The following is a 13,307-nucleotide window of genomic DNA, read 5'->3' on the forward strand; positions in this document are numbered from 1 at the left end:
GTTAAATACACATTTGAAAGGCTGAAAGGCCACTTGCAGCAAGGCAAGTTAGTTATTTAGCTTACATCTCACTTACCGACTGGTGACATCACAGTCCTCCAAAGTCCCACTTTCTGACACCATTGTGATGAGGAAATACTGGCACCCTCCCAGGAGCAAATGAATGAAACTCACCAGACATAGCAGGTTTGCTCAAAAACAGAGTGAAATGTATTTATTGGTACCAAAGCATGCATCATTGCTAATTAGCAAGGAAGAAATAAGATCTCCTGCCTTAGGGGCTCTCAGACCGCTTCTTCCCAGAGTGGCTGGTTTCTGGGTGCTATATAGTTTAGCAATGCTATGTCAGCGGAAATAGAATAAGGCACCAAGCCAAATATGGCTAACATGGATGTACAATATCTGCACCATGCAAATTATAAACACCCAGATATGGGCAGACCAGAAAGGCTGGCTCAGCACCATGTAAGCAACTTTCCCAACCAGATTAAAAAATATCATGTAGTCAGGACAGGCAAAGTGACCTCTAAGGGGTTACAGAATAGCATGTAGAAGCTTGTCTAGTCAAGATCAGATAGGAAGCCCTTTGGAGCTCCAGGCCTCATGTTAATGTGAGTTATCTTAGCATGGTATATTTTGAAGTGCATACACATGCATTTATATGGATATTCATATATATTTTGCAAAAACCTTGGCTTCAGCAGTGTTCCAGTGATTGATAAACAATTTGTTCAAAGACATTGCTAGAGTCGTATTTTTTCAGGATGACATTCTGATTTATGGGAAGACTGAGTCAGAACACGATGAGAGGGTTAAGCATGTCTTAATCACTATCAGATCTAATGGTTTAACGTTGAGAATCGAAAAATGCAAATTTCTTCAAGAGGGAGTTGATTAACTTGGTCATCATATTTCGCACAAAGGAGTTGAAGATCGTTGAAGCTATTCAGAATGCACCCACACCTTTGAACAAGGATCAGCTTCGTTCTCATTTGGGGTTGGTGGAATACCATGCCAAATATGTTAGCAATTTTTCCAGCAAAACAGCATCCATGGGGAATTTGTTGATGAACATTTTTAAATATGTGTTGGATGACGACTGTAACAACAATTTGGAGTTGATTAAGCAAGGGATTGTACATGCTTGCCCCTTAAACTTTTCAACATTAATGAAATGTTGGCTTAGAGCACTTCTCATCCAAAAGGGAGGTGATGGTTGTGAAGAGACAATAGCTTTTGCTTCAAGGACGTTAAGGGGTGAAAGCACCTACTAGACCTAACTGGGGGTCTCTAGTTGGCTGAGGTAGGTACCTTAGTCCAAATAGGGACCCTTGCTTCTAGTCAGGGAAAGGATGGACACACTCTTAGATAACCCATGCTCACCCCTTGGTAGATTGGCACAAGCAACCAGGCTTATCTCAAAGGCAATGTGTAAAGTATTTGCAACCACACTCCCAATAACACAGTGATAATCACACCACAAATGGACACCACACTGATTTCAGAAAATAGCAGTATCTTTATCAAGAAGAGATACGATGAGACCAAACAATAAAAATATCCAGCAAATGCGTATTTGTAATATTTCACTGGGACGGTTATTAGGCCAACATTCACTTGTAGGTTCTTGCGGTAATAATGAGCAGTTCACAATGATCTAATGCAGTCCTAATGCAATGCTATGCAGTTCGTAATGCAGTTTATAATGTAGAAATAAGACAGTCCTAAATGCAAGTACAAATGCTGGTCCTAAAGCAAAAAATAATGCAGTTCGTCGTGCACGTACTAATGCGGATCGTAAAAAAAATTAATAAGACAGTTCGTAGTGGAAGTACTAATGCAGATCGTAAAAGCAAGTAATAATGCAGTCTGTAATGCAAGTACTAATGTGGATCGTAAAAGCAAATATTAATGCAGTTTGTAGTGCATGTACTAATGTGGATTGTAAAAACAATTGATAAGGCAGTTCCTAGTGTAAGTACTAATGCAGATCTTAAAAGGAATTCGCCACCGATTGTGGTGCTTGTGAAGGTCTCTATGTCACTCCTGAGTGACTCGCGGTCAGTGATTGCCAAAATATGCCCCAATCCTATTACGAAGGAAGCAAAGTGCAGCTCCCCAATCTGACTGCGCTACTGCCATTCCTCGGTGAGTAGGGGCAAGATGCTGACTTGAGCAGAGGCTCGCGCTGCAAAGATTGTAAAGGTTGAGAGCAGTCTCTTGTAGCACGCACTCTGCCACAGGCGGTGACAAACGCACGCAGGCTGAGCGTTACCTGGGGGGTACAGTCTCTATCTCTTCTCCCCGCGGCTTGGGGGTTCCGCTGTGTGGCTTCGGGTTGGCGGCGGCTGCTCCTCACAGTGAGAGTCGGGCTACCAGGCAACGGCCTCGCAGCTGATCGGCTCCCGGCGCTACTCCATTGATCTTGGGCAAAGGACCTTGGACCCACGATGGTGAAGGTTCACAGGTCTCTCCTTGGCAAAGGCATGTTCGGGCTTGTGCCAGTGATTTCTCACGGCTCCCCCAAGGGACGACAGTCTGGGACGATGGGGAAAACGATCACAGCACTTCTGGTCATGCTGTCGATCGAAGCAGAGAGCAAGATTGCTCTAGGGCACACGGTCACAGGGAAATTCTCATGAAGGTCCAAGGCTGCAAAAATCACACACATACTTTTATGTTCCTGAGTTTCTACTACAGGGAGCCAGCTCCCCTCAGACCCTTGGAGACAAGTTACTTCAGGACACAGCATACAGCAAAGTCCTTTCAAGCAGGAGACCATAGCACACAGAAAAGTGCCTTGTCCTCTCCTTAGTAAAATCAGAAAACTGCAGCCCAGCCCCGGAACACACAGCGAGGGTAGTCCTTCTCTTCAGTCTCTTCAGCTGTTCTTCCTTGGGAGAGGTCCTCTTGATCACAAAGTAGTTTCAATCCTTTTTCAAGTTTGAGTTCAGTCTTCAGTTCAAGGGTTTCAGCTCTCACATTTATACCCCTAAATGGTTTTGAAGTCTTTTTGTTCAGGGGGCTCTGAGCCTGGTCCAAACCAGGCCCGGTTTACTTCCTGTCAGTGCCTACCCTCTTACTTAGATAGTGAGGGTCTGGGCCCCAGACGCTTCGCAGGAGGTGGAGCCATCCTTTGGTGGCAGCAACACAGTCCTCTTCACATCCAGTGGGCTACTCCTCCCTCCACATCAAATGCAGGCCAGCCTGTTTTAATTATTATTTTATTTATTTGAGTTTTATACAGCGCTGGCTAGACTGGGAGGTATCAGAGTGCTTTACATGAGGATCAGAGTTACAGGTTACAAGTTACATTTGTTACAAGACAAAAATCAGTTAGGAGGCTTCCCCTGCTCACCGCTCAATGAGGGGTCCGCTTCACTTGCTGCCTTCCATTGTCCCATAGCATTGCGGCACCAATCGCCAGGCAGCTCACTCTTCAACACTTATAACGCACTCCACCTGCCTCAATTGCGGTGTTGTTGAAGAAGGAATGGGCCCCCTGTGCCACCCAAGCTGTAAGGGAAGGAGACCCCCACTGCTCAGCGTTGTCTGTGCACCTCGCGGGTGGTGGCTGCCATTTTGTTGAGCTCCGCGATCGCGACTCCGGACCCCGACAATCTTAGGCGTGGCACTCTGCTGTCCACACATCACTGCAACGGGAGGCAAGGAGAGGGGATGGGCTTCTCTGCACCCGTCTGGCTGCAACGAGGGGGTTCCCAACGCTTAGCGCGCTCTCCCCAAGTAGCTAGTGGCAGCTGCCATTTTGTGCAAGTCCCTCACCGAGCTCCCAGACTCCGGCTCCTCTCACCAGGTCATCTGCTTGATTCCACGAGACCCCTGCTCCTGCTCTAGAGGGTCCACATCAGGTCGGGAGCCCATAGCTGTGAGTTGAATAGCTGTGGCGGTACGTATGTACTCAGGAATGTGGTGTGGACCGGGAGCCGAGGTAAGACACGTCTACCCCGCCATCTTGCTGTCTCACCCCCTCCTCCCTGGCGTCAGGACACTCTCCAGACCCTGTCACATCCAAACCAAGATAATCAATACACAACCAGGCAGAGGCACACAGGATGGTTTAGGATAAGAAACCAGCCACTTCCAAAAGCGTGGTTTCTAAACATACAATTTAAAAACCATCTTCACAAAGAGATGTGTTATTAAATTCTAAGTTCAGGCACACTAAACTCCATCTCTTGATCTTACACCTATGGGAAAATATGCAGAAAACATGGGACACAGCATTACCCATTCTGTCCTATGGGCAAGATGGCCTTTCAAATGTGAAAAATGAATTTGGCAGTATTTCACTGTCTGGACATGGTACACACTTCAGTATATGTCCTACCTTTCACATACAATGCACCCTGCCCAGGGGGATACCTTGGGCCTACTATAGGGGTGTTTGATGTGCATAAAAAGGAAAGGGTAAGGCCTGGCAAGTCGGTGCACTTGTCAGGACAACAAGGCAGATAACAAACCACGCACAGGCACTGCAGTGGCAGGCCTGAGATCTATGTTTAGGCCTACTTGTGTGGGTTGCACAATTAGTGCTGCAGGCCCACTAGTAGCATTTGCATTACCAGCCCTGGCACACATAGTACCCTTTACTAGGGACTTTCCTAGTAAGACAACCATACCAATTATGGACAACTAATTACCATAACACTTTATACAAGGAGCACTTGCACTTTGACACTGATCAGCAGTGGCAAAGTGCCCAAAACCTCTAAGTCGGCAACATCATGTCAGAAAAAGGTCTAGGAGGAAGGCAAAAAGTTTAAGGAGCTTTAGCCAAAAAGGGCCAAGTCCAACAGATACATACTAAGAATTAAAATAAATTCACAATAAATTAAATTAAATGTAAACTGTTAAATTATTTACTTTTCAGTTAAATATTTAAAAGGTAAAATTATACTTAAATATATATATATGTGAACATGTGTATGTGTGAACATGTGTGTATGTGTGTGGGTGAACATGTGTGTATGTGTGTCTGTGTAGACCGAAGATAAAATGATGCAATTTTAAGGGACAAATTATTTCTGATTCAGTTGAAGACAGATTCATTCAAGCTTCTATCCCACAGAATGGTTGAGGAGATAGTGGCATCTATTGAGCTAAACCTATAAGCTCATCTTAACTCACATTCTGTTAGATCACCCACTGCGTGCTCTCTTTCTACACTCTTATACTCCACAATGCATTTTTAACTGCAACCTGTAGTGACTATAACAGGAAAATTGACACTTTCCGAAACTCCGAATTAAGTGAATACATGTATTAACACATTTGAAGGACTATAGAATGTGGTACCGTTGATTGTGACATATGTGCCACATCTGTCTGTCCTGGGGAAATATATTTATAGGTTTCTTTGACAAGCAGATGTGGACTGCAAAATGACCAATCTGCCAGAAACCCTTTTGTGTGATATTCCTTTAAATCAGTCACTTGGCCACAAAGCTCCAGGAAACATGATGTGTGAACAATGCCACTTATCATGATGGCATTGCAGGCTCTGCTATTGAGAACGTTTTAAGCAACCTGTTTGCACTGAATAAACATTTATCAAACTTATGTGATAACTTTAAAAAAATCAGTTTAGCACGGCAGCTAACAAAAGACTAATGTTTTCACTGAATTTTATATGCCGATGAGTCTACACATTCCAAAAATGAAAGCTGTGTATAGTTCTTAACAGGAGTTATTGATAATTGGTTTTAGGCAAAATGTAAAACCTAAAAACTCTTATTTACACAACATTGTTTTTATACTGTGAAGCTGTGTGAGCTTTAAGCATGCAAGTGGGAGAACATTTTACTTTTCAGATTTCAACACTCTGGGTCTCATTCTCAGAGGGTAATACGTAAATGTGGTAATATTGCCTGGAGCAATTCAGACACCGCACAGTGTAGGTTTTTGCCAGTGTAGTGCTATCCACTATTCTGCATTTTCGTGCTTTGAATAAGTATGAAATTGCAATAGCTGAGTATCGAGTCCCATTAGTCGGATTGTATGTCTTTCTAACAGTTTTCCTCAAAAAAATTCTAAAAACGGATTGCTGGCAATATCTACACTGAGAAAAGTCTCAGATGCCTGGCAGTTATGCAACATTTGCCATACCAAATCAGACACAAACACCGTTTGCACCCATGTAAGTAGTTCTACATACCTTTGTGACACATAAGTATAGCTCTCTTATAAAAGGGCTAAATCTGGTTATTGTATTGCCAAAATTACTTTAATCTCTCTTTTTGAGATACAGGCATATCCTGGAGTGCTACATGTTGCAGCTTTTCTACAGATGTAAGTGGTAGGAAGGTCTTCCACAGCTTTCTCTGTACTGTGACCAGTGTGCAGCCTGCTCAATCACTGGACACATTAGAATGGATTTACCAAAAGGTCAAATATGCCAAATGAATTCCAAAATGTATTTTTGTTTTTTGTGAAGAGAGCATGCACCAGGCAGGTATTTCATGCCTCAGCTCCCTAAAGATAATATGCCAGAAAAACAAGCAGAAGCAAAATCCTGGGGAATCATGTAAAATGTTACCTGTCCAACAAAACAACTGCTATTCAGCAAGAAACATAGAAATGTGCCACTAAACAATTTTGAATGTTAGGACACAGGTAGAAACCAACACAAAAACATCCAACATAGCACAATATACATACTGCCTTGGACACAATCAGTATTAATCATCTAACTTTATAATTGGCTTACTTAATGTTTCCATAATGACTCTCCAAATATTAGTATGCAATAGAATGAGTCTAAGCTTTTTGTCCTAAAATAGTTTTCGATGCCTTTAACGTTCCAGGTGACTATCCTTAACTTAGACATAAAACTGAATACATATGACAGGTATTATTTCTCTCCCAAACATATTGAGGTAAAACAGCTGCAACAGGAAAAAATAAGAAAAGAAGAGAAAAGAGAAAGAACAACCATTCATAACAAATAAGATAGAAAGAAAAAATCCTAAAATTCAAGTATTACGACATGAACAGAAGAAACTAGACAATGTCATCCCTATTGGGAAAATGAGCTGAAACACCAAAGAAGAAGGGCAAAAGGTGGTGCAGTAAAAATAATATTTCTGAAAGATACTACTTAAGTAAGAAAATGTAAAAATAAATCAAAAAAGAAGGAATGAGAAATTAACAATTATCAGCTAAGGAAGAAGAATAAAAAGGCAAAATTAACTGAAAGCAACTTCCCTATAAAAACATATACAGGTACTGAAGTAACAGAAAGCAAAATATCCCGATGAAGAAACATTGGGATATACATACAAACAGCTGAGATTCCACAAGAGGAGTAGAGACATGAAAAACAAATAAAACTAAGTTATATAAAGAAGCATATAAAAAACAAATTATATGTGATTGTAGGAAAAAGTAATAGTTCAAGACACCCATAGGTCTAATGAGGATATTAGTAATCTGAAGAAACAATGAGTAATTTATTCACCTTCCTTACAAAATAAGAATTGAGGGCTCGTTTAACTGAAAGTAGTTAAAAATGTTATGTCTTTTTCAGTGAATGTGATTCCAAATGGATATGGGTTTGATTATATATAGATTCAATGATATCACTTATGCAATGTTTACTGACTTATTCATATTGACACTTCCTTTTGGAGAAATCTTTTTTCTAAATTATTAACGTATCCGGATGATAACCTCATATTAGGTAGGGATTGCAACCAGTTCATGGATCCTTTCTTCAGGAGTAATTTAAAGCTTAGAACTGTCCCTAATTAAATGCAACAAACCTTTAACGGAGTTATTTCTCAGAGTGCTTATAGATTCATGGAGACATATCAACCCTGACTGCAGAGAATACTCAGCTTATTCCCCAGCCCATGGTTCTGAAAGTAAGGAAAAGCTTTGAATAAATAGCGTTTTGGATGAATGTGGGAAGAATATGTATCAGGATACTGACATCGCTAACTGCGCCAGATTTCAGAGACACTGTATTACCCTGAATTTACTCCTAATGAAATGTTGTTAAAATCCTATTTTGATACTTTACCAAGAAACTCTTCAACAATCTGTTAATGGAATAAGATTTACAAAAAAGAGACACTTTTGACAAACTCCCTAGAGGTAAAGTTCCTGGGCAGAGAGCTTTTACAGCAGAATTATTTTCTTACAGCGATGCTTGCTTGGTCCCTTATCTATTTATTTTATTTGATTACTTTATCTCAAGATAAGTCAGAAGGTATCTTCATAGAGGCCATAATTGATCTTATTCTCAAAAACTATAGGGATCATTGCTTAAGTAAGAATTATAGGCCCCTAATTCTAACTATTATAGACGACAAAATAGTTGCAGACATTTTAGCCGTAACTTTATAAAAGGTTCTTCTGCAGTGTGTAGGGCTAGACCATTCTAGATTTGCAATAGATGGGGTCCTACCATATAATTCTACAACATTTTAAAATGTTAATCACAGTTTCTAAAAATCCATAGATCCCATAGCTGCTATAATACAAAATGCAGAAAAAGCATCTGATAAGTTTAACTGGAAATTCCTTCACAGATAATTACATTGAATGGTTTTATTCATACATTTTTAAAACTCCTTTATCTCCTTTACTTTTCACCAATATATTCAATCAATCAATCAACCAATCAAGGTTGGTAAAATGCCGCTACTCACCCTCAAGGGTCTCAAGGCTCTAGGGATAGGGTGGGCTCGTCCTTTGAGTATCTTCAGTTGAATTTCTTCAGTTAATAGTATTCAGTCCAATTATTTTCAATTAAATGGGGGTACTAGACAAGGGTGTTGTCTTTCTATTGTTCTTGCTCTGGAGCCTATTTTAGAAAGCATCAGAAGGTCAACTGCGTACTCTGAAATCACTTTAAAAAAACAAAATATTACATTTACTGCCTACATGCATGATATTTTGCTTTTTATGTCAAAGTCAATCTATTCTTCACCATTATGTACAGTAGTCAGACATTATACCTTTAAGCAAATATTGTGTTAAAGTAACCTTTCAGATATTTTGTTACACAAGGAATACCAGTGAAATATTATGCATTGATATGGGGTATTCTAATTCCATTAAAGATAAACTACATATTAATGTTAAAAAACTAAAGTTGTTAATCTCAAAGATAAGTGGTTGCCACTTGTCCTATCTTTTTGTGGAAGACTAGATATGAGAAAATAATGTTCCTTCCCATTATGGAGTTTTACCTAGTTCAATTGTTGATATTCTTTCTAAATAGTTATGGGATAAAAAGAAGTGTAGGGTAGCTGTAGATAAACAAAATAAACCTAAAGGGACATGTTAATTTTCCAGACTTTACTAAATGCTATGCTGTATTTGTTGTAAAACAAACCCTTATTCTTCTCAAGGACTCAAGGCAGGTTTATGAATGTATTTTTTATTCTCTAGATCAGTTTGCATAAATACATCCCTTCTCTTTTAAATATGCTATTTTTATGTCACAGCCCTCCACGATCTGGCCTTTCTCTATATTCTTTTACTCTAGTAAAGCCTCAGATAATGGACATAGATTCTCCATTGTGTTGCTTTATTAATAGCCCTACATTTAAGTATGGAACTTCATTCTGGAAACATAGGGGGCATATTAGCAAGAACCTCATTAAAATTATCACTGTTTTAGCGGAAGGTAACTGCTCCTAAAACGGCGATATTGGGCTTGCTAATATGCGTTATAGAATTCCAATAGAAGCCCAGGTTAGATGTCCTGCCCATCTAACCTGGGCTTCTATTGGAATTCTATAACGCATATTAGCAAGCCCATTATCGCCGTTTAAGCTGCAGTTTCCTGCCGCTAAAACAGCAATAATTTTAATGAGGTTCTTGCTAATATGCCCCACAGCTTTATAAATGAATGTTGTTAGTTCTCGGATTCTGCAGGGTAGCAATATCATTTACTTTATAGAGATAGTGTATACATATAATCCTTCTAAAATTACATTCACTTAATATGCTAAGTATACTAGTGCTCTTTAAACCGATTTGGAGTGTTTCAACATTTCTGAGATACCAACTCCAGTTCAATGGCCCAATGCTTAATTGATTTATAAATTATGAATCTCTCCTGAGATTAAGAGAATTAAATTCTGTAAGGAGTTGCCTTGGTATCTGAATTACAATTTTCATTGCCTGGCAAAGTCTGGAATAAAAAACAAATAGGATACCTCTCATTCAGCTGGTTGGACTCAATCCTCATACATAATCTAACATAGTTTGCTCTATATGCTGTTCTATTACATACAATGAAATGTGGTTTATGCTATATGCTGGATTTGTGATACAGACAGTGGTACTTACCTTCATATGTTTTTCTATGGTACTAATACACACAGTTTCTGGAAAAGAGAATGTAACAGAATATGATGTATTTGTAACTTTCAGATCCCTTTTTTCGGCTACTAATATGTTTCATGCCTCACAGTTATCTAAATCGCAATAGTTTATTGAGCAAACTGTTTTTAATTGCTGTAGCTCTTCAAGTTATACCTTCAAATTTGGACATTATGTGTTCGAATTACACTTAAGGCTTGGAGTAATAATGTTTGCTATAACCATCAATTGAGTACTTATAAACTTGCTTCCTTGAGATTGTCTATGAAAAAAAATTGGCTTCCATTATCCAATAATTTAAAGAAGTGTGCAGCATTGCATCCTAGCTTTGTATTCTGATTTAATCTCATATGATTCCAGTTAATGTTCTATTTCGTTTCCATTCCAAACTTATTCTGATTACTGCTCATTAGTTTAATATATATCTGTCCATATAATCAGCCTTTAGCAGCACTATGACCACTTTTTCTTTTTCTTTGTTGTCAACTTTATCATTAATTCTTTCCTTACGTTTATCCTTAAAATGTTACTTAGCCTGAATTTGTAATCATATTTAATTGCTGGTTCATATAATATATTCTTTTCCAAAAATATTTTGAGAAATGTTTACAATAATGTTGGTCTTACTGTCAATTTCATTTCTTTTTTTATATTGATGGTCAAAATAATATCAGGCTTTGTTTGTTCAGTACAAATAAAATTCATTTTCCAAACTTAAAAATAGGCAATAAAACACAATGGACAAAACTCAATCATCCGAAGAATCCAAAAGACAAAAAGGGGCACATTAGTCCGCCCGCCATACCAGTGGGAAATGGGACCGCAAGCAATGCTAGCGGCGGTCCCGCACATCCCATTAGGATGCACCCGCCACACTGGCGGGCGCATCCCGCATTTTTAACATTGGGGGCGGGCGATGCTGAAAGCACCACCCGCCCCTATGCTGAAAATGCATGTTGTGCTTTTCAATGCATAACATGACAGGCACCACGTGGTGCCTGGCACATTGTTCATTGAAAGGCAGGGGGTACAATAGGTGCACCCCCTACCCCCGGGGACCATGGGGGCCCGCAACGGGCCCCCCAAGCAGACTCCGCATGCCTTTCCATGGCAGCAATGCCACCACGGACAGGCATGTGAAAGGCCACATTGTAATATGGATAGCAGTGTCTTTCAGACACCGCTACCATATTAAACCCTTTTCCGCCCGGTTGCCTTCTCGACCGGGCAGCAAAGCAGCGGACGGTCTTTCCGTCCGCCGCGGACCCCCCGCCATGATAATATGGCGGAGGTCTTTTACGGGAGGATGGCGGGTGGATCGCCATTGCCGGGCCAGCGGTGGCTACCGCCGGCCAGGCGGGGGCGATCCGCCCACCATTCTAATGGGGCCCATAGAGTCATCGATACCGGTAGCCAGCAACACTTATCATAAGGAAATAATACACACATCGACATGCACTCAGAAATGGGCAGGTCTATCTACCTAGACTGTGCCTAAGAATGTTATTAAACCCTAAGACCATAATGCTGAAATACCAAAACTATATAACTGTAGTTCAATGAATAAGAGATAGCTAATTAACTGAGCAATAGGCCTGAACACAATAGTTGTAACAGATAATCACAAATTGGATCAGTCTACATCCTTTATTCATTACCTTAGATTCATGTGAAAAGCCCTTGGACTGCTGAAATTGCTTTGAAGACATCATAATGGCAGACTTTGTGTTGCACAAATGCCAATAACATAACTTTGTCTACCTAACAGCATTTCCCCTAGAAAGTCAATCTCATTGAATATCATTCTCAAATATGTGTATCCTTCATAATCCTCATTTTGGGGTATTTTATAAAGCATCCTATCATATTACTTGTTTAGTTAATTTGTTTTGAGAAAAATCAGAAAACAATGCAAGCCCGTAGTCTCCATGTGCACTCAGCCACTTCCTTTCTGTTCTTTTCTGGTTACGCTTTCTTTGATGACGTTTACTATCTAACATGCTGTATCTTGTTTTTATAGGTAAAGTTGGAGACTGGAAAAATATAATGACCGTAGCTCAGAATGAAAAATTTGACACCGTGTTTCAGGAGAAAATGAAGGCTCTGCAACATCTTCCAATCAAGCTCATCTGGGATTATAAGAATTGAATTTGTAGCCACAAGGGCAATGTGCTTGACCACTTTAACGATGATGCATCAGAATAAGACAGTTTCCATTATGAATTAAGTGGCGTTCGCCATTTATGCTTTTTGGCATGATAGTACCTCTTCCTATTATGGGATAACTTTCTTGTGGCCTGATTTAAATGTCCTTGTTGATCATCCATACCTCTCCTGATTATAAAGATTACTACTCAGTGTTCACTATGAAGTCAATATCATTTTTCACCTGGTTTGATTTGCAGTGACGCCCCATGACTTTTGTGTACATAGTTTAGCTACAATGTGCACTGTGTTAGAATTATGTGCCCTCCTGAGTAACGCATTTACAATTTATAAAAAACTGCAGTACCAGTATCTAATTCACAGTTAGTTGATAATTCGATATTTAGGTCAGCACATTTGTTGCACACTGAAGTTCAGCAAAAGGGACTAGGACCCTATTCATGAGACGTTACACCTTGTTTTCTAATCAACAGAACACGCTTTTGAATTTGCATTTTGAGCAGCATTAAATATTTCTTTAGTGTGAGAAGTTGGCCTGGTATATAATGCTCACTAATTCTTAGTGATCACTTTGTACCATGCCAAGCAACCCTTATGATGATGGTTGTAATTCAACCTTGTAGACCAGTTATCCTATTGGTAACGTGGACAAAGCAGTCTTAGGCTAAACTCTGAAAGGCATGTGAAGCCAGCTGTAATACCATACACAACCCCCTTGAATACCAAATGAAAGGGACACCACACAGATATATATTGAAAATATATATTGATTTATTAACTATAAA

General features: G+C 39.8%; 1 protein-coding gene across 2 annotated transcripts in view; it reads left to right on the forward strand.

Moving 5' to 3' along the window:
• LOC147707969 (amine sulfotransferase-like) overlaps positions 1 to 12,720 on the forward strand; it is a 255,175-nt gene extending 242,455 nt beyond the window's left edge. For both annotated transcript variants that reach the window (XM_086926781.1, XM_086926782.1), the window contains one exon: positions 12,377 to 12,720. In XM_086926781.1, coding sequence (XP_086782907.1) covers positions 12,377 to 12,504 — 128 coding nt within the window. In that variant the 3' untranslated portion in view covers positions 12,505 to 12,720. The remainder of the gene's footprint in view (positions 1 to 12,376) is intronic.
• The last annotated feature ends 587 nt before the right edge of the window (positions 12,721 to 13,307 follow it).

The sequence above is a fragment of the Lissotriton vulgaris genome, chromosome 6, assembly GCF_964263255.1.
Source record: "Lissotriton vulgaris chromosome 6, aLisVul1.2, whole genome shotgun sequence".
In the NCBI taxonomy this organism is placed as follows: domain Eukaryota; kingdom Metazoa; phylum Chordata; class Amphibia; order Caudata; family Salamandridae; genus Lissotriton; species Lissotriton vulgaris.